This window comes from Schistocerca piceifrons, chromosome 2 (assembly GCF_021461385.2).
Source record: "Schistocerca piceifrons isolate TAMUIC-IGC-003096 chromosome 2, iqSchPice1.1, whole genome shotgun sequence".
Classification (NCBI taxonomy): domain Eukaryota; kingdom Metazoa; phylum Arthropoda; class Insecta; order Orthoptera; family Acrididae; genus Schistocerca; species Schistocerca piceifrons.
This window is the reverse complement of record NC_060139.1, coordinates 212,803,716-212,831,287: the sequence shown is the minus strand read 5'-3', so window position 1 is coordinate 212,831,287 and position 27,572 is coordinate 212,803,716. Positions and strand designations below refer to the sequence as shown.

Genomic DNA, 27,572 nt, shown 5'->3' with positions numbered 1-27,572 from the left:
AGTGACAAAATTGGTTTAAAATTTTGAATTTAGACTACAAGTTCATTTTTAAAATCTGATCCACTCTCACAGAATAATACAAAATTAAGACCTCACTGTGAAGCTTTCTATATTTCATTTGTTAAAAATGCATACATTAAAATATTAAATTACAAAATTTGGCTTGGCCTCTAGTTAAATGAAACTATAACACAGAACTGGTAAGTATACACTAAAAGCTCTGCTACTAATTTAGACAGGAAATCAAAATGGTTTCCACTTTCAACTTATTACCTACTAGACTGAAGAGCCAAAGAAACTGGTACACCTACTTAATATTGTGTAGGGCCCCCACGAGCATGAAGAAGTGCTGCAACACAATGTGGCATGGACTCGTCTAATGTCTGAAGTAGTGCTGAAGGAAACTGACACCATGAATCTTGCAAGGCTGTCCATAAATCCATAAGAGTACAAGGAGGGGGGGGGGGGGGGGGTTGATATCTCTGAATAGCACGTTGCAATGCATCTAAGATATGCTCAATAATGTTCATGTCAGGGGAGTTAGTTGGCCAGCAGAAGTGTTTGAACTTAGAAGTGTTCCTGGAGCCATTCTGTAGTAATTCTGAATGTGTGGGGTGTTCAATTGTCCTTCTGGAATTGCCCAACTCTGTCGGAATGCACAATGGACATGAATGGACGCAGGTGATCAGACAGGATCCTTACGCACATGTCACTTTTCAGAGTCACATCTAGACTTACCAGGGGTCCCATATAACTCCAACTGCACACACCCCACACCATAACAGAGCATCCACCAGCTTGAACAGTCCCCTGCTGACATGCACGGTCCATGGATTCTCGAGGTTCTCCTCATACCCATACACGTCCATCTGCTCAATACAATTTGCAACAAGACTCATCTGACAAGGCAACATGTTTCCAGTCATCAACAGTCCAATGTCGGCATTGATGGGCCCGGGTGAGGTGTTAAGTTTTGTGTTGTGCAGTCATCAAGGGAAACACAAGCCCTTATCAATGATGCTTCATTGAATGGTTTGCACACTGACACTTTTTTTCTGTTGGAGATCTGATGTTTTACTGGATTCCAGATATTCATGGTACAGTCGTGAAATGGTCATAAGGGAAACAACCCACTTCACATCACTACCTTGGAGCTGCTGTGTTCCATTGTTCGTGTGCTTACAATAACACCACATTAAAACTCAATCAAATCTTGATGAACTACCATGGTAGCAGCAGTAACCAATCCAAGAACTGCGCCGGACACTTTTCTTATATAGGCTTGCCGACCAAAGTGCTGTATTCTGTTTGAATATGCATGCCTATACCAGTTTCTTTGGCACATCAGTGTCTATTGGAGGACACATTAGCTGTTTAATTTCTACTACGATATAAAGACAAGTTTTAGTTTAACATAGTTACCAAAAATCTTGAACCAAAAGTTCTTGGCCAATTTACTTCAAATTTTTACAAGATACTGCAATAAACATTCAGACAGACATAGGCTACATTCTTTAAAATGTATGTGGTATATTGTAATATATAAAGAGGAAACATTAGCAACGATCTCAAAAAGTTCTTTAGTGTTACTTCAAATTGTTACACAAACTACTGCTGCACTACGAATACATATAGGCACTGATTCGGGGAATTCTTGAAAATTTTGCACAGCTATTGCAAGAAGAAAGAAGTTAAGGGACCAAGGGACACACTGGGAAGTGGGCACTAACAATGTTGTTGAAAGCAAGTGGTTCTGCAAGGCAGGTTTATGACACCTCTTGCAGCTGAGGAAGCGTGGCCTAGCAGGCACTATAAACAAATGTGGAGATGGGTGTGAAGTAATCAGGCACAACACAGGGCACTTATGTGCTACGAAAAATCCGTATGTTGCAGTTACAACAGCCCCTAGTAACCTGTACGTGGGGACCGAGGCGGGCTAAAAGAAGCTGAGAAAAAAAGCTGACATTATAATTATTAAGAAACACTTCATTCATTCCCTCCAGAGGGACTATGCCAGAGGCATATGAAAAGAAGAATAACTAAGGGACCTCAGAGGCTGAAGGTAGGCAGTAGTGTCTCCATTCTGTCTGCATCCAGAATTGAGAGAATGGCGATTGTGTATGTTTTCAGCCAACAATGACAACCATTTGGTGATGAATTTTGGCAGCAACTGGCCTGTTGAACCGACCGCCAAGTTCTGCTGAACAGAATCGCAACAGTCCTGGCAAGTTGGGTCTGAAACTTGGTGCTGCATGGGTGTGGGCAGCAGGGAGGCAGCCAGCCTCTGCTCTCTGAGTGACGATGTCTGACGGAATGCAAGCTGCCACCCACAAGGCTGCAGCTCCAGGGTCTGAGGCTGTCCTCAATCACAGACATAGCTGCCCTGGGCAGGTGACTACCTCTTGAGGCTCTACTACAATGATGGCTGCTGGCTGTTACTCTTTGGTGCTCTACACTGTAACCATCTAGAATACTTGAGGGAATTGCCAGTTGCAACAGAGAGGACAGGTGCAGGTCTTCCTGCTCAGATGAAAAATTGATGGCCACACCATCCGAGCCAGAAGGAGGCACTACGTCAGAAGGACAGAGCAGCCAGATGCTGTAGCAGCATTTTCCAGTTCTGTTGTTAGGGATGGCACACATACACACACTAAAACGGGTGGGAATTAATGCTGTGAACACAGGAAACTTGATGGGAGCAATAAAGTATGCTGTAAACTGTGGAAAAATGTTTATTCCAAGAACGTAAAAGCAGTGTTATTTTGCACATTAAATACCAAACAGTTAACATTTGATTTTCTTCCTAGAATGAGATGTTCAATTCTGTGAATTTCTAGTTTTACAGTCAGTTATAGATCACTGTACCATCAATGAAAATTGTTGAATGAACATTGCCTACAAATCATCGTCAGTAGCAAAGGGCAAGATTTGTATTCAGTATTGCTTAGCACCCCCCCCATGAACCATGGACCTTGCCGTTGGTGGGGAGGCTTGCGTGCCTCAGCGATACAGATAGCCGTACCGTAGGTGCAACCACAACGGAGGGGTATCTGTTGAGAGGCCAGACAAATGTGTGGTTCCTGAAGAGGGGCAGCAGCCTTTTCAGTAGTTGCAAGGGCAACAGTCTGGATGATTGACTGATCTGGCCTTATAACAATAACCAAAACGGCCTTGCTGTGCTGGTACTGTGAACGGCTGAAAGCAAGGGGAAACTACAGCCGTAATTTTTCCCGAGGGCATGCAGCTTTACTGTATGATTACATGATGATGGCGTCCTCTTGGGTAAAATATTCCGGAGGTAAAATAGTCCCCCATTCGGATCTCCGGGCGGGGACTACTCAAGAGGATGTCGTTATCAGGAGAAAGAAAACTGGCGTTTTACGGATCGGAGCGTGGAATGTCAGATCCCTTAATCGGGCAGGTAGGTTAGAAAATTTAAAAAGGGAAACGGATAGGTTGAAGTTAGATATAGTGGGAATTAGTGAAGTTCGGTGGCAGGAGGAACAAGACTTCTGGTCAGGTGACTACAGGGTTATAAACACAAAATCAAATAGGGGTAATGCAGGAGTAGGTTTAATAATGAATAAGAAAATAGGAATGCGGGTAAGCTACTACAAACAGCATAGTGAACGCATTATTGTGGCCAAGATAGATACGAAGTCCACGCCTACTACAGTAGTACAAGTTTATATGCCAACTAGCTCTGCAGATGACGAAGAAATTGAAGAAATGTATGATGAAATAAAAGAAATTATTCAGATTGTGAAGGGAGACGAAAATTTAATGGTCATGGGTGACTGGAATTCGAGTGTAGGAAAAGGGAGAGAAGGAAACATAGTAGGTGAATATGGATTGGGGGACAGAAATGAAAGAGGAAGCCGCCTGGTCGAATTTTGCACAGAGCACAACATAATCATAACTAACACTTGGTTTAAGAATCATGAAAGAAGGTTGTATACATGGAAGAACCCTGGAGATACTAAAAGGTTTCAGATAGATTATATAATGGTAAGACAGAGATTTAGGAACCAGGTTTTAAATTGTAAGACATTTCCAGGGGCAGATGTGGACTCTGACCACAATCTATTGGTTATGACCTGTAGATTAAAACTGAAGAAACTGCAAAAAGGTGGGAATTTACGGAGATGGGACCTGGATAAACTAAAAGAACCAGAGGTTGTACAGAGATTCAGGGAGAGCATAAGGGAGCAATTGACAGGAATGGGGGAAATAAATACAGTAGAAGAAGAATGGATAGCTTTGAGGGATGAAGTAGTGAAGGCAGCAGAGGATCAAGTTGGTAAAAAGACGAGGGCTAGTAGAAATCCTTGGGTAACAGAAGAAATATTGAATTTAATTGATGAAAGGAGAAAATATAAAAATGCAGTAAGTGAAACAGGCAAAAAGGAATACAAACGTCTCAAAAATGAGATCGACAGGAAGTGCAAAATGGCTAAGCAGGGATGGCTAGAGGACAAATGTAAGGATGTAGAGGCCTATCTCACTAGGGGTAAGATAGATACCGCCTACAGGAAAATTAAAGAGACCTTTGGAGATAAGAGGACGACTGGTATGAATATCAAGAGCTCAGATGGAAACCCAGTTCTAAGCAAAGAAGGGAAAGCAGAAAGGTGGAAGGAGTATATAGAGGGTCTATACAAGGGCGATGTACTTGAGGACAATATTATGGAAATGGAAGAGGATGTAGATGAAGATGAAATGGGAGATACGATACTGCGTGAAGAGTTTGACAGAGCACTGAAAGACCTGAGTCGAAACAACGCCCCCGGAGTAGACAATATTCCATTGGAACTACTGACGGCCTTGGGAGAGCCAGTCCTGACAAAACTCTACCATCTGGTGAGCAAGATGTATGAAACAGGCGAAATACCCTCAGACTTCAAGAAGAATATAATAATTCCAATCCCAAAGAAAGCAGGTGTTGACAGATGTGAAAATTACCGAACTATCAGCTTAATAAGTCACAGCTGCAAAATACTAACACGAATTCTTTACAGACGAATGGAAAAACTAGTAGAAGCCAACCTCGGGGAAGATCAGTTTGGATTCCGTAGAAACACTGGAACACGTGAGGCAATACTGACCTTACGACTTATCTTAGAAGAAAGATTAAGGAAAGGCAAACCTACGTTTCTAGCATTTGTAGACTTAGAGAAAGCTTTTGACAATGTTGACTGGAATACTCTCTTTCAAATTCTAAAGGTGGCAGGGGTAAAATACAGGGAGCGAAAGGCTATTTACAATTTGTACAGAAACCAGATGGCAGTTATAAGAGTCGAGGGACATGAAAGGGAAGCAGTGGTTGGGAAGGGAGTAAGACAGGGTTGTAGCCTCTCCCCGATGTTGTTCAATCTGTATATTGAGCAAGCAGTAAAGGAAACAAAAGAAAAATTTGGAGTAGGTATTAAAATTCATGGAGAAGAAATAAAAACTTTGAGGTTCGCCGATGACATTGTAATTCTGTCAGAGACAGGAAAGGACTTGCAAGAGCAGTTGAACGGAATGGACAGTGTCTTGAAAGGAGGATATAAGATGAACATCAACAAAAGCAAAACAAGGATAATGGAATGTAGTCTAATTAAGTCGGGTGATGCTGAGGGAATTAGATTAGGAAATGAGACACTTAAAGTAGTAAAGGAGTTTTGCTATTTGGGGAGCAAAATAACTGATGATGGTCGAAGTAGAGAGGATATAAAATGTAGGCTGGCAATGGCAAGGAAAGCGTTTCTGAAGAAGAGAAATTTGTTAACATCCAGTATTGATTTAAGTGTCAGGAAGTCATTTCTGAAAGTATTCGTATGGAGTGTAACCATGTATGGAAGTGAAACATGGACGATAAATAGTTTGGACAAGAAGAGAATAGAAGCTTTCGAAATGTGGTGCTACAGAAGAATGCTGAAGATTAGATGGGTAGATCACATAACTAATGAAGAAGTATTGAATAGGATTGGGGAGAAGAGAAGTTTGTGGCACAACTTGACCAGAAGAAGGGATCGGTTGGTAGGACATGTTCTGAGGCATCAAGGGATCACCAATTTAGTATTGGAGGGCAGCGTGGAGGGTAAAAATCGTAGAGGGAGACCAAGAGATGAATACACTAAGCAGATTCAGAAGGATGTAGGTTGCAGTAGGTACTGGGAGATGAAAAGGCTTGCACAGGATAGAGTAGCATGGAGAGGTGCATCAAACCAGTCTCAGGACTGAAGACCACAACAACAAACATTGCTTAGCAGCCACATAAATGATCATTTACTCTAGTACAAAGTGACTATACCTGAACTTCATCATTAATGATGTTTTACTGGTTTCCATTCTGTTCAACGTGAATGGCAAGAATCACAGTTGGTAAAATCCTCTAAGTTTAATTTACATTCCACCTCTTATCATAAAGATACTACAACACAAGAAAATTCACTACTTTACTGAGTGCCCAAATCAGTCTTACGTACTTCTAATGCATAATAATATATTCAAGTTGAAAAATGTATGCACACAAAGATTCAGTACTGAATTTTATGTATGTGGTGTCCCACAGCTTGTTAATACTTTAATTTCATTATGACCAATGTAGGCTACGGCTTGAACAAAAATTGTATTGACTGTCAGTTTCAATAACAAAGATCATCATGTCCACCAAAAAAACATAATGCTATGGTAGGCTACACCATACATGTAATAATTCGTCAATAATAAAAGTTAATCAGAGCAGTTCTTGCATAAATATATTTACTAATGTGTGTGCAGCCTGTTACTGGTAGACACATGGCAGCAGCCTACAGCCAGAGTTGTTCTAGCTGGAGTTGCAATGAGAGTTGCAGCAGCTGGTGGATCTGTGAATTAAGTTTTAATTTAAGTAGCACCTTTGACAGCGTGTATACGCGGACAAGGGAAATAATTCCCAGATCCTCCCCGGATTTCCCGGTTAAAAATACACTTTCTCCCACATGAAAATACACTTTTTCCATGTTAAGTGACAGTACACTTTTCCTCAGAATTGTAAAACTTATGTATCAATCCTTTCAATGGTTAAGGTTTTACACACCGGCTTAGAATTTCCCGGCACTTTAGAAAACGATGCCCGGGGGTGGGGGGGTGGGGGTGGGGGGGGGGGGGGCACACATTTTGGAAAGATTTTTGATGAGCAGCAACATGTATACTGCAAATTTTCGTATTATGAAAGCATAAATTCGAATTTCACCGAACACCGGTCGTTACTTTCCGAGGTATTGAAATCGAGACTGTGATGCACTTCTGTAAGCCAGTCATAGCTCGTGTCAAGCAATCTTGCCAGCCGATGACAGCGGATATTCGGAGCATATGACACATGATGAAGTCAGCCAATAGCAAAATCACTGTAAACTAGCACGAACACACAAATAGGAAAATTTAATGGTTTAAATTAGTATACATAGTATTCCTACAAGAAAAGAAAAGCTTTCACATATAATATTGGTCTCCAAGATTAATAAGCTGCAACAGAAGCTAAGCTTTCACATATAATGTTGATCTTTTTTGTGTGTGTTAGACTAAGATACATCACACAAATGTGCCAGTAAAATTTTTAACGACGACATAAATGTCTGATCTTTTGGGCTCTAAATTCTTCTAAATGGTCGTCCTCAAAGAGTTGATTTTTAAATGAGAGTCAAACTCTGACTTAAGAAATTCATTGTACATTCTCCCTCACAGTTCATCTTGCATAAAAGGAAATTTACTTTGTAAGTAATGCTTTTCAAACAACCATTCGCAATATTTTCTCACAACCTGTTAGAAATAGGTCCGTTTCAGTAGTTGCCAGAGAGCGCCAGATAACATGCGTCACCGCGCTTGCACAGCTGCGTTGATGCAGGAAGTCGGTATGTTTGTACATGTAAAACATTGAAAGATCTTACATTGTGTCATAAAAGAAGCAAGACATTGGAGAATACTCCAAGAGCATCAGAATTTCGTGAACCATACTAAAATGCATATTTCGGTTTAAAGTGCACATTTGTATGTCCAGATCATCTCAGCAGAAAAGATTAATACTAGCCAGATTTCTTTAACAAACTGACAAAAATAACTTTGTTGTTCTGCAAGGAGATTAATGCTTGACTGTCAGAAAAGTGGAAATAAAATCTGAAACTAACAACATATTTTAGCCTTCCGTAATTATGTGAATGAATTTAATTCACTTGATAGCTCCTTTGTTTTCTTATGACGTGAGAGCAATAAACAAAGAGGGAACAGCAAAATCATTAAACATAAACATGAGTCACGTGGAGACTACCCACCTCCCCACAACTGAGACTGCTCTGTGCATCAGCCCTGGATCTACAATATTTCTGAACTGGGGCAATACCAGATAGCTGCACACCCCCCTGTTTGTCATTTATTTCCACTCTGGTAGACTGAATCTAGTAATTATAACGAAGTTGATCATTTGCAAACCCAGTCAACCACATAAACAGCGAAAGCCATTCACCCGTTCAGGCTTTATTCCGCTCAGCTCCTATAGCCCCATCCCCTTTTGTCTGCAGGAATGTTTTTCTAGACACAATGGAGATTTCCCTGGGAGAGACATCATGTACACTCTGCTGGCATTCAAAAATCAACTTTTGATTCTTTCAGAAATCAACTCAGAATGTGTCTAAAAATGTTCAAAAACCAACAGGGGTGCGTTTAAAAATCATATGAAAAATCTTTAGACCAAAGTGCGCTGGATGCCAGGCGTTTTGCGAAACAAGGTTTTTTCCTCAAGAACATGAATTTGGTGCCCCCCTCCCTGAAACTGCCGACCGGTGCAGATACCCCAGGTTTCCCCCACCCCCTAGATCCTGGCCTGTTGCACATGCATGAATCTGGCAGCTTATGTGCGCCAGTAAAATTTTTCTGGGTAGAAAGTGGTTGCTTGCTGCTATTGCTTATACAGCTAACTGCCACACTTCTGTAGCCAGAAGTTGGAGAAGGTACTACACTCATACGCGACTCAAATGTCCATGAGCTCGCTCGCAAATGTTCAAACAAATCTAATGTAAACAGTTGTGACATCACGCTCATTGGAGGCAATTTGTTGTTATGAAGCATTACATAGTCTTCTTAAAGCCTTTGACACATTTGCTGTTGGCACGTGTGTATGAGCACTGTGTCTTTTATGTTTTTTATATGGCGCATTTCCTTCGCAACTTAAGTTTTTATTTTGTTTTTGTTTCTCTCGTTCATGTTTTATTGCTGCAGTATTATTCTGCAGTAGTGAGATACAGTAATATTGTAAATAGTCTTCACAGGTTTGCCACCGGATCATGTTGTGTAGAATTTTCAGACCTGTGACGACTATTCACAACATATCCGCCGGGAAAGTTTGAAGAGTCATATCTACAGTAATATTCTTTGTTAGAGTATTGGTTCTTACCAGCCAAAGCTCAAAAAATTTAACTGATAACTAGAACAATGAAAAAATCCTCGAATTTCAAGATCTTCCCGGATGAAAAAATTCCCAGGTTTTTCCCAGATCTCCCGGTTGTCCTGGGTCGTATACAGCTATTTGAATGCAAAGCCTGTTCTACACACTCCAAAAAACAACCTGTCACTTCAGAGATCTTTACACAATTACACCATGAAACCAAATACAAGTTCTCCAACAAATTACTCACCTAATTATCTGTGGGCTAGGACCACTCGTATTACCATACGATATTAGTATGCGCCTGTATCCAATTTTGTAACGGTGGAACAGAGAGATCGCAAGTTGAGCATCAGAAAGAGTTGGAACTTTCACAAAGGCCATGATATTCCCATCTGTCTGTGCTATCACTGATACACTGCATACCTGCCCAAATGTAATTAACACACTTTAATAATACATTACACATTAACAAATTTCATATACTCTAACCTGGCTAAACACTAATTAATATAAAACTGAATTATAAGCTCAAGATTTTATACTAGGTATATTAAAAGATATAGAAATTGGAAATTCAACAGTTCTGATCACTCAGCATGGAAAGATGTTTTAAAATATATGAATATTGTTTTACAAGTTCTTCATGAAATATAAATAATGGAGTAAAGTTAACTCTCTGTAAAGCTGACGCAATACGTAATTGATAGACACAAAAACAAAACTGAAAAAACAATCTTTCAAACAACATCCTCATGAGTGTGCACACATACGTGGAATTTCAACAATAACTACTCCATGATGCACAGTGCCTCTACTATTGTGTGCGGCAAAGGAATTTGAGGAACATCTCCATTATGCTCTCATGCTTAGTAAATGAACCAGTGAGCTATAGAACTGTCGAAATCTTAGCATTTTATTTAACAGTACGTTTTCAGAATCACTCAAGCTGAAGTTTTAGTATAGCAGAATGTCTAAAGCAGCAATTCAATGGCAAAAACCTTATCTAATGAGCCAGGATGCCTACAGTGCCACTCAAGATACACACCTAATTGCTGCTAGTCAAAAGCAGGAGAAGTGTATTTTAGAACTTTTTTACTTTGTAAATATACAAGACAATTAAAAATTACAACTTCTAACATCAAGAGCTACAAAATTGGAAGTGGTATAGACAAATGGTGAATAGTGCTCAAGATATATAAAGAGGCTAGAGAATAAGTGTGTCTGGAGCTTACAGGTGATCAACATTGAGGTTATCAGCAGCCTTACACACATTAAAAGAAGTAAATGTGGATGAAATGACAACTGTTGCAACACAGTGAGGAGGAAATCTACAAAATTACAATCATTTACTCACTCCCTTCTCATTCGCATTGACCCACACAATCGCTCAATCTCGCAGGCCTTAATACAACGGAGGGGTGACATGCGCTGTATGTGGGATTGAAACAGAAGTAAACCCACAGAAGAGCTAAAAAAAGGCACAGAGAAATGTGACAATGCTGCCTACTTAAGAAAAACATGAGTGAGCCAGTTACCCTGTTGAGCCAGTCGCCCTGTTCACACATTAAGAACATCTCCCAAAAATTTTAGGAAACAAGCTGGACAGATCACAAAACTGTAAAACTCTACCCACATTTGTTTCATTGTAACTTAAAATAGAGGGCAAATCTGCCACTGCCATTTGGTCTGAAAATCAAATACAGTCTATTTAAATGTGGCACAGTGATCTGTGCACCACAAACTGGAGGGTCCTCTCTGAAGGACCACCTCATCCTGTCTTCATGGTTGAAACAAAGTACACCACGGCCGCATTGTGGTGTTTACTAGATGCAGCTTATTATCAGTCGCTTCCAGCCACTTGTCTCCCACTGACACATGACACTATATCTCAACAGCATGCAGGTGGTTACCACATTGAAATGACTCTGGATCTTTCGTTCCCCACAACATCCATGTGTCCTTGTACCCAGCAGACAGTTCCTTTCTCAGCCAGTTTAGTTGGAGGTGGGTGTCCAGGACAGTCAGGACATTGTAGAAAGCTAAGGGCACTCAGATAATCTTAACAGACAACGAATTTAGCGTTGTAAGACTGCCTCATTTGCTCCACCATCTGCAAGATCACACAGTTCCATGTTGAATACAGACAAGTCACAAGGCATTGAGACCTTGACGACAAGATCAGGAAAATTAACAGAGCAACCAATCGAGTCCCCGTTTTGACCCATCTGTAACGTACTAAAAATGTATGCAGTTGTGGAATTTCTCCTGTACTGCACTAAATATAAAATTACTCTGGGCCTCTGCAGTAACAATGGTGGCTAGCAGTTTAAACCCTGGATTTGGGGATGTACATGCTCTACATCAAGTGACGAAAGCACACAATGCGCGTAGATCTCAAACAGCACTGCTGCTCGTGGACGACCGTAGAAAAGGCACTCCAGAAGTTGACGAGTCTTGGCTCTCACGACTCAGGGCTGTGAAGTTTTCTGCCGTTGGGTGGCATTCAAACCATCAAAGAGTCTGGCCTGAATTGCTGAACAGTGCTCATCAGTCCAAGTTACAGGTCACCTCTTGAGAAGACCTGAAGACTTTGGGATGGATAAGTCAGGAGCATGATGGATCACTCGCATGATTTCCACCACTCCTGAACACTGTTGTGGTGTTCAAACAAAACCAGCTGGCTGAATACCGTATTTACTCTAATCTAAACTGCACTTTTTTTACTGGTTTTTGTAATCCAAAAAACTGTCTGCGGCTTAGAATCGAGTGCAAAGTAAGCAGAAGTTCTGAAAAATGTTGGTAAGTGCCGCCACAAATAACTTCTGCTGTCCAATATATGTAGCACTACACAGGCATGCTTTGCAGGCACAAAGATAAATACTGGTGCCAAAACCTCTGGGTCAGTAAACAAATTTTAAGAAAGGTAGAAGAAGAGCTTTTTTCTCTGCCCCGAGTTTTGACCATTGCATTTCCACACATTAAACCAATGAAGTAAATAGAAATTCCATATTTTTCATCTTCGAATGTAGCAGCCTTTCAAATATTCGTAGCAACAAAAATAAATTTCTTTACAGAAAAATATTAACAAAACACAAGGCTTTAAGATTGTTGCACGAGTTGATATGCTGGGGGGCTCATTAAGATTTCAGGTAGCGATACCTATTGCTTCGTGGAATTTTGTGAAGTGCTTGTTGGTGTTAGTGAACCATAATGAATCGCTTTCATTATAGTGCCAAATTCAAGAGGGGAGTTATTTCTTTTCTGGAAAAACGTTCTAAGCGTGCTGCAGGTGTGCGATACAGGATTGATGAGCAACGTCAGGCAATGGCAACTGCAGAGAGACAAACTATCTGAATGTTCAAGTAGCAGGAAAGCATTTAGTGGGCCAAGTGTGGCTGATGTATTTTAAATGAATCTGTTAAAGGACAGCGTCAGAAATTCCTGCCTGTGAACGCCAAAATTTTAAAAATTAATGCACATGAAATTGCTACAGAGGAAAAAATCGAAAATTTTACATCTAGTTGCAACTGTATTGATCTGTTTATAAAGTGCTGGGGTTTTTCACGTCAGAGGCGAACTTCAGTTCCACAGAAGCTGCCGAAAAATTATGAAGAAAAACTTGTGGAATTTCAGTGCTTCAGAATTAGGCAGCGCACAGAAAAGCAATACCTTCTTGGTCAGATAGGAAATGCTGACCAAACTCCTGTATATTTTGACATGTCGTCAAATTATACTGTTGATGCCAAAGGAAAGAAAGACATAGGTGTTCTTAGATCAGGGGGGTGAAAAAACAGCAGATGTCCGTCATGCTAGCTTGCACAGCAGATGTATATAAATTACCTCCATTCATAGTTTCCAAGTGAAAGACTTTACCGAAATCGGAAGTGTTTCCAAAAACTGTAATTGTACGAGCAAATGAAACTCGGTGGTTTTTGGACGACAGGGTGCTGGAATGGATTAGGCGTGTGTGGAATCGTCATCCTGGCGCAATGCTTGGTTTACACATTCTGTTGGTATTAGATGTGTACGCAGGCCACACAGCACCTGCAGTAAAATGAAAATTAGTGGAAAGCAAAATGTACTTGGCAGTAACTGCAGGCAGGACGACGTCAATTCTGCAACTACTTGGCGTCTGTTTGAATAAACCATTTAAGTACAAGCTTAAACGCATGTACACATACTGGCTTTTGAAAAGAGACAGACAACAGACGCCAGTAGGACGTGTAAAACGCACAATTTTGTCGCAAGTGTGCTAATGGATTTATGATGCCTGGAAGTGTGTTCCAAATCAGACTGTGCAACAAGGATTTTAAAAATGTTTGATATCCAATGCACTAGACAGTACGGAGGACGATGCTCTGTATGAAGAAATGAGCAACAACGAATCGAGTGATAGTGATTCAGAATCATGATTGATATTTTAAACATTTCATATAAGATGTATTACAAACCTAATAAAATTTTGTTTTAAATTTCAGCGTTTAATTTCTAAGTTATTTTCATTCTTATTTTATAAGTGTTGCTACTCTACATTGCACAGGATAGAAAAGCATGGAGAGCTGCATCAAACCATTCAACCGACGAAGACAACACACACACACTGCATTTGAAGTCATTACTAACGAAAATCTGACTGGCACGACTGTTTGGGATTTATGTCGATATGGCCAACTCAATGTTCTTAATTTTTTCCTACCTGTGACAAGAGATGGTTGCTAATAGGAACTTTTATGAATCTTGAGTCACCTGCAGTATTCTCTTAACCATACGAATAATACAAATGTAAACATTACGCCATGTATTCTTCCATGTTTGTTGCCATCTCATTTACATCCTGTCTGCCTAACAAACTACTAAAGTAGAGTGAGACAAAAGCAAACGCGGAAGAATACAGATATCACGTCATGTTTATATTCGTATCATTCTGATGCTGAATAGTGATACAGTCAGAAATGAAGCACAGCAACTAACAAAATTTTTAAATCTAAGATGACTAATTTCTGTGCAGAATGTAATGTACTAAAGAGGCGCCTGCAAAGATTTTCAAACGGAGAAAAATTTTTGCTTATCTCTCGTTCAGAACATCATCTATCATACGCAGTATATTATTTGGTTCTTGTTGATCATTATCAAAGAGAGCAGCAGTGTAACAACAAATAGCAGTCTCTTGCCATTGTTTCGCTAAAGAGACAATTCCTCTTATTTTATTGTAAGCAGCGGTAGCGCGCACGAAAGCGAGCCATGTTGCGAGTGGCAACAGGTCGTAAACACTCATTATCAGAATGCGACAAACAATGCATGACAGTACAATAATGCATTTTCAGCTTAGAATGACGTAAACACCTATAGCAAAGAGAAGTGCACTTATCAGATCAAAGCAAAATAAGCAATCAATTCAAACTAGATGAAGCACGTGAAAAAGGAAGGGTACCTGTATAAATACAGACGGAGCACCTGACGCATAGCAACCTGGTAAAGCTTAACTGCTAAGCTTACGACTCGAACCAAACTACTGTAGTTTTATCTTCATCCATTTGACCTTGATGTTATAATGGACCAACTTTGTTTTGATTTGGAGGTGTGATCTAAAACTTTTCTCTCCCCTTTAATTTTGAGTGTCAAATTTCAGGTGTGGCTTAGATTTGGGAATTTTTTTTTCCTTTATTTTGAGTCATATTTTTCAGATGCGGATTAGATTCGAGTAAATACGGTAGCGTCCAGTTAGCCCTGGTGACCATCCATTTTGGCAACTTCTGTTCAAGCAATCGTCCATTCAGTAGGTGGATCCACAGTGGGAAGTCATCACTGGAATAAAGGTCATGAGTCGACTACCAGTCTGCAAGGGCTGGAGAGGAGGTTGATGGCCAAGGACGACCCGCTAGCAGCTGAGAAATGAATGGGCTGCCTGTGTTGAAGATGCACAGCTCCAGAGAAATAATCAGGTTCTTCATGCTCAAACCCGGGTGCAAGTACAGGTCGAACCCTGCGATATATTATGAGCACTGAAACCATCCAGAACGAGAAACAGGCAGGGGAGTTGTGTTGTAAGGTTCGCGAGAGCCTCAAAGTCTATCACATCCTGTGGAGGTAAGTACATAGAGCAGATAGCGATCTTCTTACCCACATGAGCAGCACCGGCTACAGCTTGTAGGTCAGTAACCACGAAGAGAGCAGATGGATGGTGTGTGTTTCTGAAAAACACAGCACCACGTCCCTTGGCTTCTTTCCCAGTCAGGTCATCCTTTCAGTGGAGAGTATATTCTCTTAGCACAGGGGCATCAGTGACTATGAAATGTGTTTCCTGTAAACACAAGCAAAGGTGATGTGCCTGTACTAAGAGTTTCAGTTCTACAGAAGTACTGAAACCATGTATGTTCCACTGTAGTATTGGAGCCATTTACTATAGGGCTTGCACTTTCATCCCGTCTTTCCACTGGGGTGGGGAGGCCTGCAACATGTGGAGGTTCAGCCCTTGGGCAAGATAGTTGCCCAGGGCAGACTTTGTAGTCCACTGGCTCTGAAGCAGAAGCAGCAGAGCCATTAAGTCAATTACATTGACATGGTCTGATAATTTACCACCTCTTTTCACCTGCTGTGGAAGCTTTTCATTTGCTTTTTGGTCCAGGAGGACTTTGTAGGAGCTACCGCAGTAGTGGAGGAGACAGTATCACATTTTTGATCAGGCTCTGCCTTTGGAGGTACCGGGAGGTCCACAACAGTGGCAACTGTTTCTTTATCTGATGTTCTCTGGAGGCCTATGGGCTCTGAAACAACTCCAGTTTGAAAACTGAACTGACAAAAGTAGGTACTAGTGCTGACACTAGTGACATAAAAGCACCGACTGTTTAAACAGGCTTATTAACAGCCAAAGCAAAAGATGCAGTGAATGTGGGAGGCTGCGTTACACCTTATGGATCTTCTTGGCCTCACCATATGTGTGATGGGTTTCAATGTTTTAATCTCTTTTACCTTCCTTTCTTCAAGGAAGACACTGCAGTCCCAACTTCAGACTGAGTGATCCCAGAGCAATTTACACACTTTGAAGGGGAGGAGCAACCAACTGCACCATGGACAACCTTGCCACATTTGCTACAAATGGCTTCAACCTTACATCGTAAGGTGGTGTGGCCAAAGTGGTAGCAATTTGAACAGCACACCGAGTTTGGAACATATGGCTGTACTTTTAGGCCAAGGAAACCTACCTTGATATGGTCTGGGAGTTTTGTACTATTGAAGGTATGGATGGAGTAGTCTGATTGTATGAGATCCCAATCCCCTCTTTTCAACGTATTTTGCACATCAACAGTCCCTTGCTGAGCCCACTCATCTTTCAGTTCCTGCTTGGGAGTGTCAACCAGATCTCTACATGCCAGCATCTTTGCTATAGTTGAAGGTATTGTGGAGCTCCATTTCTATGATGATGATATTTGGTTCATGGAGCACTTAACTGCACGGTTATCAGTGCCCTTATGAAGTCCCAATCTTTACACAGTCCAGTCTCGCCACTTTCACAAATGAAGATGATATGATGCAGACAACACAAACACCCATTCTCCAAGCAGTGAAAACCCGAAACAACGTGATTCACAGGCAGCAATGCTAGCCACTAGACCACGAGCTGCGGACACAATTTCTATAGCATATTGCCCAGGACAGTTAGCTTTTCAGAGGTTGGTAGCTTGCTGGGAACTACCAGTTTCAACCAAACGTGTGCCATTACCCAAGTGCTTGACTAATGTCTTCTAAACCTTTTTGAATTTGAAAGGTGAAATCTTTTCAAAGCTGCCCTCTTTTTGCTTCACTATCAAAAACACATTCTGATCAGCAGCAAGTGTTCCGTTACTGTTCAATGACAAATTCTGTGTAGGCCCAGAGTCTTTAGCACTGGCTACACGAGCCCTCTTATTTCTCTTATTTACCAGTGTTGATAACTACAGCGGCCAGCCCTTCCACTGGGAGGGGGGGTAATTTAGCAGGTTCCATTTCATTTCAGTATCACAAGCAGTTAGTGAAACATTAAGTCTACCTAAACAGAGCCCTGTGTGCCTTAGTAAGCCTTATAAAACTAAAGTGCAGGAGAATCCCCAGAAGCTGGATCCTAATGACTGTTCCACCTCAACAGCCATGCACCTCTGCACGCCGCAAACCTTGAGACTGAAGTGTCTTTAGAGGCTTTTACCATCCTCATGACTCGGGAGGTCAATCCAAGATCTTCATTCCCTGTGACACACAACATTTAACTACCGTGCCCCACATGACAGTTGCTGAAGTATGCCCGGAGCTTATGGTGACAGAAAACTGGTGGTGCTTACCAGTTCCCAGCTCAGCAACTGTGGGGCCACCAAGCATGTACCCAGCAAGTGAATGCTGGGTCCAAAGGAGCTAGAAATAACACCTAATTTTCATGAAATACTAGCAAGGAGGAAAAAACAATGGAAAACCCAAGATGGAATAATGACATCATTGCTAAAGGATAGACACCTACTCACCATATATCGGATATGCCGAGTCACAAAACAAAACAACAAAAAAGACTGCTAAACAAATAAACTTTCAGCCACATGTCCTCCTTTTAGAGTAAGTAAGAGTGTGTGGGTTTTTGTTTTGACCGAAAGCTCAGTTGTTTAACTGTGTTTTTTGTTGTGCCTGTCTGCGACTCAGCATCTCCACTATAAGATGAGTAGCAATCTATACTTAAAAAGAAGAAACTTTTGCTAACAACTTCTCTCAATTGAAATGTGACATACCTCAGTGCCGGGATAATTTAACACTGAGAGAAACTAACAGCAAGGTTTATTCGCCTCAAAAGATGATTGGGATCCAAGTAACACCAGTGTTTTCAAATCTGAGACATGACAAAGGTCAGTCCTATATTTACATGGCTCTTTCAGTCCGTGTCTAAATGTAGATTTTTCACGGTTTAATGGTAGAATACCAGGGAAATGTTATCAGTTTGCAAAGGAGAGTGCTTACAAATCACTCTTGTGACCGGTTCTAGATACTGCTCAATCATGTGGGACCCCTACCGAGTAGGACTAACAGAGGATGTTGACTATATACAGAGGACATCACAAATGGTCTCACAGGCTTGTCTGACTCGTGGGGATGAGTGACATATATTGGAGAAACTGATCTGGGAAACTACGACAGACAAAATACCCCACAAAAGCCTACTTATGAAGTTCTATGAACCAGCTTTGAAGGGTGACTAAAAATATACTACAACCACCTACACATCACTCCCATAGGGATTGTGAGGACAAGAATAGATTAATTACAGCATGCACAAAGGCATTCAAACAATAATTCTTCTTGCACTCCATATGTGAATGGAGAGGAATATATCCCCCGCCATGCACTTCGCAGAGGTTCATAGGATATAGAGGTACATGGGGATGTCATGAGACCCATGTGTCAAGTACTTTATGTTAGCATTGCTGTCTTTTACATATATCACACCAATTCACTACTCATATAAATAAAGAAATAATTTTACAAAGGCAACCCTGACAGCCAATCCAAAATTTTACAGGCCTGATACCGTGTTACAGGAAGTTAAAATTGTTCTCTGCATTTAGTTTTCTTTCATCAGAATTTTTAACTCTTAGTTTCTTTTTATTAAGTCAGCAACAGCTAATTATTAATATTGCAAAATATGAAACACTGTATGGTGAGAGACGATCTCCAGTAGCCAGCAAGGGTATTGCCAGTTTTCAACCATGGGGTGAAAACAGTTGCCGCAACACTGCGTGGAAGCCATAGCTGGCCAACACTGTGGCAATACTGAGACACTACAATACAAAAGCGAACAAGATTGCTTCAGGTGAGTTGTCATGCCAGACATGCCATGCCCACTTTAATTGTCAGCAATCTTTTCTTGGAGTATTGCTCTAGGCAGTAGAGAAAGTGGTAGCTAAAGAGCATGTAAGGACATCTCTTCATATTTTCAGCATTTTCCTCACTTTATCCTTTAATTCTAATTCAGCAAATATTTAGCTTCAGCTCTGATCTATCTTTAGAAGCACCAAGGCTGTTTAAAGTAACTCCACTGCTTTAAACACTATTTTAATTCATATTTTTGTGATACATGTACTGGATAATGTAATCAAATATACAATTATTGCTTATCAATTTGTGAAGCAAATTAATCTTCAATGGCATATGAGACAAAGCACAGAAAATCGATAACAATTCTCTTGGCAGTAACAATAAGGCATCCAGCTTTGTGTACCAAACACAGTATCTGCAAACAGTATCAGCAACAGGTAGCTATCCAGTAATCATTACTTATTTACGACGGTACTTAGGTGACAGCCACAGCAGGAATGACAACAGCACATGTTTCCAAAATCACAGGTGGAATGAAATCTCATTGGCATTTAAGGACTTTTAATTATGTACAATGAGAGAACTCACGTTCCCACACTGGACACCACTTTACTATGGGGCAGTCAAAGAGTACTGCCATAATTTAAGCATTTATCCTGTCACAAGTACATTTGTTATCAGTTTTGGTCTATATTTTCAAATACACACCAAACGAACCATCCAGAGACTGGTTGGATGCAGTTCCCTATGGTACTCTTATCCTGTGCAAGCTGCTTCAACTTCGAGTAACTACTGCAACCTAGGGCCTACATCCTTCTAAATCTGCTTAGTGTATTCATACCTTTGTCTCCCTCTACAATTTTTACTCTCCACGCTTCCCTCAAAAACTAAATTGGTGATCCCTTGATGCCTCAGAACATGTCCTACCAACTGATCCCTTCTTTCAGTCAAGTTGTGCCATAAATTCCTGTTCTCCCCAATTCTATTCAGTACCACCTCATTAGTTATGTGGTCTGCCCGTCTAATCATCAGCATTCTCCTGTACCACCACATTTAGAAAGCTTTTATTCTCTTTCTCCTGATAACGATGTCCTCCTGAGTAGTCCCTGCCTGGAGATCCGAATGGGGGACTATTTCACCTACGGAATATTTTACCCAAGAGGATGCCATCATTATTTAACCATGCAATAAAACTGCATGCCCTTGGGAAAAATTACGTTTGTAGTTTCACCTTGTTTTCAGCCCAAACGAACCTAATACAACTTTTTAGCAGAGTTTCAAGTTTCACATGTACATGACCTTTTTTGTTCAAATTATTCTTGTATTTTACAGTTTTTCATTTAGTTCTCCTCCTCTGAGATATCACAAACTTCAGTATGTAATTTTAGATACACAGCTTTCAATACAGTGGCATTAAATGTTTGTTAATTGAGTCTTCAGGTAAGATCAAAGATTTCTAAATCATTGCCAGCTCAACAAGGAAGACTATCTCAACCTTACAACTGGTAGCTCAAGCCTCTCAATTTCATCACTGACTCCAACATAATAGAGATGAACTTTAAAAGGGCAATGCCAGAATCACACTTTGCAACAGTTTTCTTATGAGTAATCAGAATTAGTAGCTTTTTACCTTTTTCATAGTATCAAAAAGTGTCATTATGACACTGACCTTCCAGAACACCTACATCAATAAAGAAAAATTTAATTTGTGAATGAAACAATGGAAAATCCACATAGGTATATCAACAACATAGGGAAAGATGCTACTTACTCTAAAGAAGTTGCAGGTATGCACAATTAAAACACACTTTCACAATGCTGTTGGCCACAACCTCCATCAGCAAAAGAGACAGAAACGCACCATTCACACGCACAAGCAAGCACACCTCATGCACATATAATTGCCAACTCCTGCAGCTCAGGCCAGAATGCAGCTATCATGTGGGACGGCAGTAGCAATCTGGATGGGGGTAGGATAGCTGAAGGGATAGTAGTGTACATGTGGGGGACACAGGAATGCTGTCTGGTAGAGAGTGCAGGGACTAAAGCGGTCACTGAAATCGGGCATGTTGTGCCACAGGGGGGGAGGGGGGTGTCTAATTGGCTCTTGGCCACAGTTTGGCAGTGGCAATTCATCCTGGTGGACAGCTGACTGGTTGAAGTATGTTCCATCATCACCCAACTTCCACAACATACTAGTCCATCCCTATGTCAATCCCTTCCCAACCCCTTGCCACAAGGTTCATATTCCTGTTGAAGACCCTGGTGCAAGACTTGCCCAACCCAACCACCCAGCACTTCCTAATTCCAGACCCATCACAGGTTTATCTTACCCCATCATGGGCTGTGCCACATGTGAAAACAGCCATCTCATTTACCAGCTCTGCTGAAACCATTTTACAGCTTTTTATTTTGGTATGATACCAACCAGCTGTCCACCAGGATGAAGGACCACTGCTAAACTGTTGCCAAGTGCAAAGAAGACCACTCTGTGGCACAACATGCACCTGGGCATGACATGATTGACTTCAATGGCTGCTTTACTACTCAAGCCCTCTGGATCCTCCGCTCGACCACCAGCTTTTCTGAACTGCTGAGATGGGAGTTACCTTTGCAACACATTCTGCACTCCCCTAATTATCCCAGCCTCAACCTATGGTAACATACTGTCCCCAAACCCTCCACCTGTCCTATCATCTCCTCCCCATTCTTGTCTTCCAGCCTTTTGGTTTGGCACCCACAGCAAATGCACTTGCCCATCTTTTTCTGCTCCTCCTCTTTTTACTCCTTTTTTCACCATCTTCCTGCCCCACCACCACCTGACACTGCACCTGTTGGCATTTTAGTCCCTGCACACTCCATCAGATGGCGTTTCTCTGTACCCCTACCCGTACACTACTATCACTTGCCCTTCCCTGCCCACTCCATACTGCTCCTGCTTTCCCACATGATAAGTTACATTCTGGCTTGCGCTGCCAGAGTTGGCGGTCTTGTATGTGAGGTGTGCTTGCTTGCGTGTAAGAATGGTTTTCTCTTTTGCTGTTGAAGGTTATGGGCAAAAACTTTGTGTGTCTGCAACTTAACGTGTCTTGGTTATGCCAGGTAGCACTATTTTTTACTACATTTTTAATTTCTGAATGTGCGTGCACGCATGTTTGCCTATGTGTTCTGAAAATTCAAGCTCTGAAGCTGAGGTGCTGAGTCCAACTGTGTTTATATGCCCACCTACCAATCAATGCTTTTTCTATAAACTAAATTATTAGCTGAACTCTTTCTGATACTGTTACAATAATGGAACACAAACATCTCTAGACGTTATCTAGATCTACAGAACATAATGAATGTTCATTGTGCATTTTTTCAACTTACCGGTACACGTTCTTTGAATAAAGAAGTCAAAATACTTTTTATCTCCGAAATGCTTAGATTCTGATCCAAATTAGATACATGCAGTTCAACAGGGAGATCAGCTGATGAACCACTGAACTGAGTTTTCCCTGGCATTTGTATTGGATGGAAGAAACACTGTTGGAAAAATACGTAACAGCCATAGTAGAAAAATTGGAGGCAGCAATATCATCTTTACAATTACATAAAAATTGTGAATCAAGTTGTTACTAAAATTGTTGGCAATGAATATTTCACATAAACAAAGGGAGACAGTATTCTATATAGCAACTATTGTTTAATGATCACTTTTAGTACACCATAAACATTTATAAAGCAGTATCTCATTTTTTATAGTTTTGACAAACATTAAGATTGAGTGTTATTGAAAACTGAATTCGTTACCTCTGGATTACTATGTGAGCGCTCATCCAAGGTTTTTATTTGATGTGGTGTTATGCTTCTGGTTTGGCTTTGTCTGGATGGAGATGGTCCCTTGCGAACTGATGAATTCTTTAAAGAAAAAACAATAATATACTAATTTGTATGCCACAAATTTCAACATCAAAATCATTTCCTTCTTTCATGTCTAGAGGCTGGATTTCTGACAACTTCTCTTTCCCTTCAAAGATATATTTGATCTCTCATTCTATATGTTTCCTGTCAGTTGCCATCATTTCATGGTAACTGCTCAAACACAGCTGTAAATCATATCAATTTATTACTCTGGAAAAAATATTAAGATTATTGCATGTAAGGGTACTACGTCTTTTTTTCCTCATTCAAATAGTTTTATTTTATTAACACTAAGCACAGAATTACCTTTCATTCACAAACATATTAAATTTTTTGTTTCCATTTTGAAAATTAAAAAACATTAAAATATGAAAAATAGGCAAATAAAAACTACCTGTAACAACTTTTACATTGTTTTTATCAAAGTTGACAGGAAATTTGTAAACTTTCCATGAACATCGAGGTCCTCTGCAAATGACCCAAGCTGTAAGTGCACAGTGATAGGAAAGGAAATTGGCCTTGGCTGTAATAAAACAATCATCCCTTGTCTCGAGCGATTAAGACAAAGCACAGAAAACCTAAATCAAGATGTTCAGGGGAAGATTTGGATCTCGCTAGTTATGAGCATCAGTCCAAAGTCTTAATCACCGCATCATCTCACATAAGTTCGTCTGGTTCCGACTGTGGTAATGAATCTTCAATATCTTAAGACAAACCAGAAAACTTTATCAGTAACACAGTACAGAGAGTTAATAAGTGGCTGTGGAGTTTCAGATGGCTGTAGGAAACCTACAAGGCATACAAGGAAAGTGAAATATCAGTGGATATAGCACCTCTCCAATTTTAGATTCTGAATACAAATCATGACGTAATTGCAGAGAGCACCAATACGTGACACAATGAACAGGTTTTCAAAGTGGGCCAATACCATCACACCTTTCCAGGCAGCAATGAGTCGCACCCATGTGCTGTTCCAACCGTGTTGATGTCTATTGCGGCTGGGACACAATGCTCTACCCACTTGTGTAATTTTTCAGTATGTCTTTTTTTTAGTTTTTGCAGTCACCATCTGAAAAATTATTCCTAAATATGAACATGTGTTTCTATAGCTATTACTGTTACACGTGTAAACACCCTTTGACTGATTCCTAAACAGAAGCACTATGAGCACCAACTGACTCATGGCATTTTTTACTTTTTTAATTTGACAATTATTCTGATAACCTAATGTGAAAATAATTCTATAGTTCAGTATGGTTCAACCAAAGAACACTGTCACTTTGTAACAATAATATAGTAAATTAGAATCCTTAATTGCAAAGCCAAGCATCTTCTCAAATGATACTGAATAGCCAAATAATACACTCCTGGAAATGGAAAAAAGAACACATTGACACCGGTGTGTCAGACCCACCATACTTGCTCGGGACACTGCGAGAGGGCTGTACAAGCAATGATCACACGCACGGCACAGCGGACACACCAGGAACCGCGGTGTTGGCCGTCGAATGGCGCTAGCTGCGCAGCATTTGTGCACCGCCGCCGTCAGTGTCAGCCAGTTTGCCGTGGCATACGGAGCTCCATCGCAGTCTTTAACACTGGTAGCATGCCGCGACAGCGTGGACGTGAACCGTATGTGCAGTTGACGGACTTTGAGCGAGGTTGTATAGTGGGCATGCGGGAGGCCGGGTGGACGTACCGCCGAATTGCTCAACACGTGGGGCGTGAGGTCTCCACAGTACATCGATGTTGTCGCCAGTGGTCGGCGGAAGGTGCACGTGCCCGTCAACCTGGGACCGGACCGCAGCGACGCACGGATGCACGCCAAGACCGTAGGATCCTACGCAGTGCCGTAGGGGACCGCACCGACACTTCCCAGCAAATTAGGGACACTGTTGCTCCTGGGGTATCGGCGAGGACCATTCGCAACCGTCTCCATGAAGCTGGGCTACGGACCCGCACACTGTTAGGCCGTCTTCCGCTCACGCCCCAACATCGTGCAGCCCGCCTCCAGTGGTGTCGCGACAGGCGTGAATGGAGGGACGAATGGAGACGTGTCGTCTTCAGCGATGAGAGTCGCTTCTGCTTTGGTGCCAATGATGGTCGTATGCGTGTTTGGCGCCGTGCAGGTGAGTGCCACAATCAGGACTGCATACGACCGAGGCACACAGGGCCAACACCTGGCATCATGGTGTGGGGAGCGATCTCCTACACTGGCCGTACACCACTGGTGATCGTCGAGGGGACACTGAATAGTGCACGGTACATCCAAACCGTCATCGAACCCATCATTCTACCATTCCTAGACCAGCAAGGGAACTTGCTGTTCCAACAGGACAATGCACGTCCGCATGTATCCCGTGCCACCCAACGTGCTCTAGAAGGTGTAAGTCAACTACCCTGGCCAGCAAGATCTCCGGATCTGTCCCCCATTGAGCATGTTTGGGACTGGATGAAGCGTCGTCTCACGCGGTCTGCACGTCCAGCACGAACGCTGGTCCAACTGAGGCGCCAGGTGGAAATGGCATGGCAAGCCGTTCCACAGGACTACATCCAGCATCTCTACGATCGTCTCCATGGGAGAATAGCAGCCTGCATTGCTGCGAAAGGTGGATATACACTGTACTAGTGCCGACATTGTGCACGCTCTGTTGCCTGTGTCTATGTGCCTGTGGTTCTGTCAGTGTGATCATGTGATGTATCTGACCCCAGGAATGTGTCAATAAAGTTTCCCCTTCCTGGGACAATGAATTCACGGTGTTCTTATTTCAATTTCCAGGAGTGTACTTCCATGCCCTAAAAAATGTGTCGCACTACATATTACACTTGCCTTGCAGTAACCCATAATTAACACAATGTGTGTCAAACTTTTAAGATCTCCAGTATCCAATCCATCAGTAACAGAACCTCCACCATAACCTCTTATAAAGCATATATAATCAAGATAAGGGGACTCACTGTACACATTCTTGAAACAAGTTTTTTCTCACAACTGGCAGAATCACCGCCAAGCTATCAGAACAACCAGCCAAAGGCACAATAATTCTGTCAGTTTGCTGTTCAATAATACTGCAGGTAACTACATAATTATTCCACTATAGGGAACATTTTTTCTACAATACTCTGTGTGATGTTACATATGTATAACGTTCAGAACCGTATGATCTATTTTTGCTGTGTATATGCAATCTGGAAGTAGAGCATCGCACATACATCACCTTTTTGTTCATTATTTTCTATTTTGCAGTATTACTCTTATTTCCCTTTCCACTATCAGAGACTTCAAAATCTATATTTACTTACACCTATTACACCATTGTGGAATGGAGTCTTCAGATAAGATCAAAGCTTTCTAAATCATTGCCAGCTCAACAAGGGAGACAATCTCAACCTTGGAAGTATTGGCTCAAGTCTCGAAATGTCATCACTTACTCCAGGTTGGTAAAGATAAAGACAGTAAAAGACTTAAATGTTAACTTCGCAATACTTCGATATAGTGTGATAACAGTCAATATTCTAAAAGGTGGTAGATTTTACAACTTACTGGGTAATTCCAAATACGACATTTTATATGACCTGTCTACAAATCAACAGTTTGTGCAACGTAAGTAAACAGTTTCAATGACATAAGCAAACAGCGTCTCTTAGAATACTTCTGACTTACAATTATAAATGTTAATTTCACTGTAAATTATCAATGAATGAGTTAAATACCAATTTACAAATGGATTTGTTTATGTATTTCTGTACCTGAATGTTATGTCTGACTGCTGCTACCGGATCTGGTAAAGACATCATACAAGATGCTATATTATTCACTGGAGAAGATGTGCGGCAGCGCTTTTGGAAACCAACTGATTGAAGAGCAGACACTGTAATATTTTGGTCATTTTGTTCTGCCTTACCACTCTCACTCACTGCATAAAAACAAATATTGCATTAATTTTATAAAATTAATAAAAGCAATATTATCAATAAATTTTTATGCATGTGGAAATCCTCCATCATCCAATAATGAAAGAATAATATAGCGACTTTAGATTAAGACTCAAAGAAATTATACTTCCCACAATATTTTAGTGCTATTCATTAACATCATTTAAGTGTAATGAACATGGTTTACATTAATACTGTGGGCACACTTGAGAAATAGCTTTATTCATCTTCACTGATCTTCCCAAGTTTTGGCATTTTCTTGTTCCTTAATTTAAGGGTGTTTGTAACTGCAGCAATGTGAAAATGTACTTTTTATTATACCAATGTTAATTTTTGAGTGCAAGTCTCCACATTTGTCAACAAGCACAATTTGTCTAGTCATTATTAAATGGATTATGAGGTGCTACAGGGGCATAGCTGATATTGCAATCATGGACCATAAACACTTAGGGTGGCATACAAGAAGAATTATCTATAAGGAGATGGGGACATGAATATT

General features: G+C 41.0%; 1 protein-coding gene across 1 annotated transcript in view; it reads right to left on the bottom strand.

The window, feature by feature from the left end:
- The window catches only part of LOC124777866 (meiosis regulator and mRNA stability factor 1), a 220,953-nt gene that overhangs the window by 113,849 nt on the left and 79,532 nt on the right, over positions 1-27,572 (bottom strand). Inside the window, exons 11-14 of the mRNA XM_047253400.1 lie at positions 26,888-27,054; positions 23,027-23,134; positions 22,604-22,759; positions 9,654-9,829 (exon numbers count right to left, since the gene is read on the bottom strand). Coding sequence (XP_047109356.1) covers positions 9,654-9,829; positions 22,604-22,759; positions 23,027-23,134; positions 26,888-27,054 — 607 coding nt within the window. The remainder of the gene's footprint in view (positions 1-9,653; positions 9,830-22,603; positions 22,760-23,026; positions 23,135-26,887; positions 27,055-27,572) is intronic.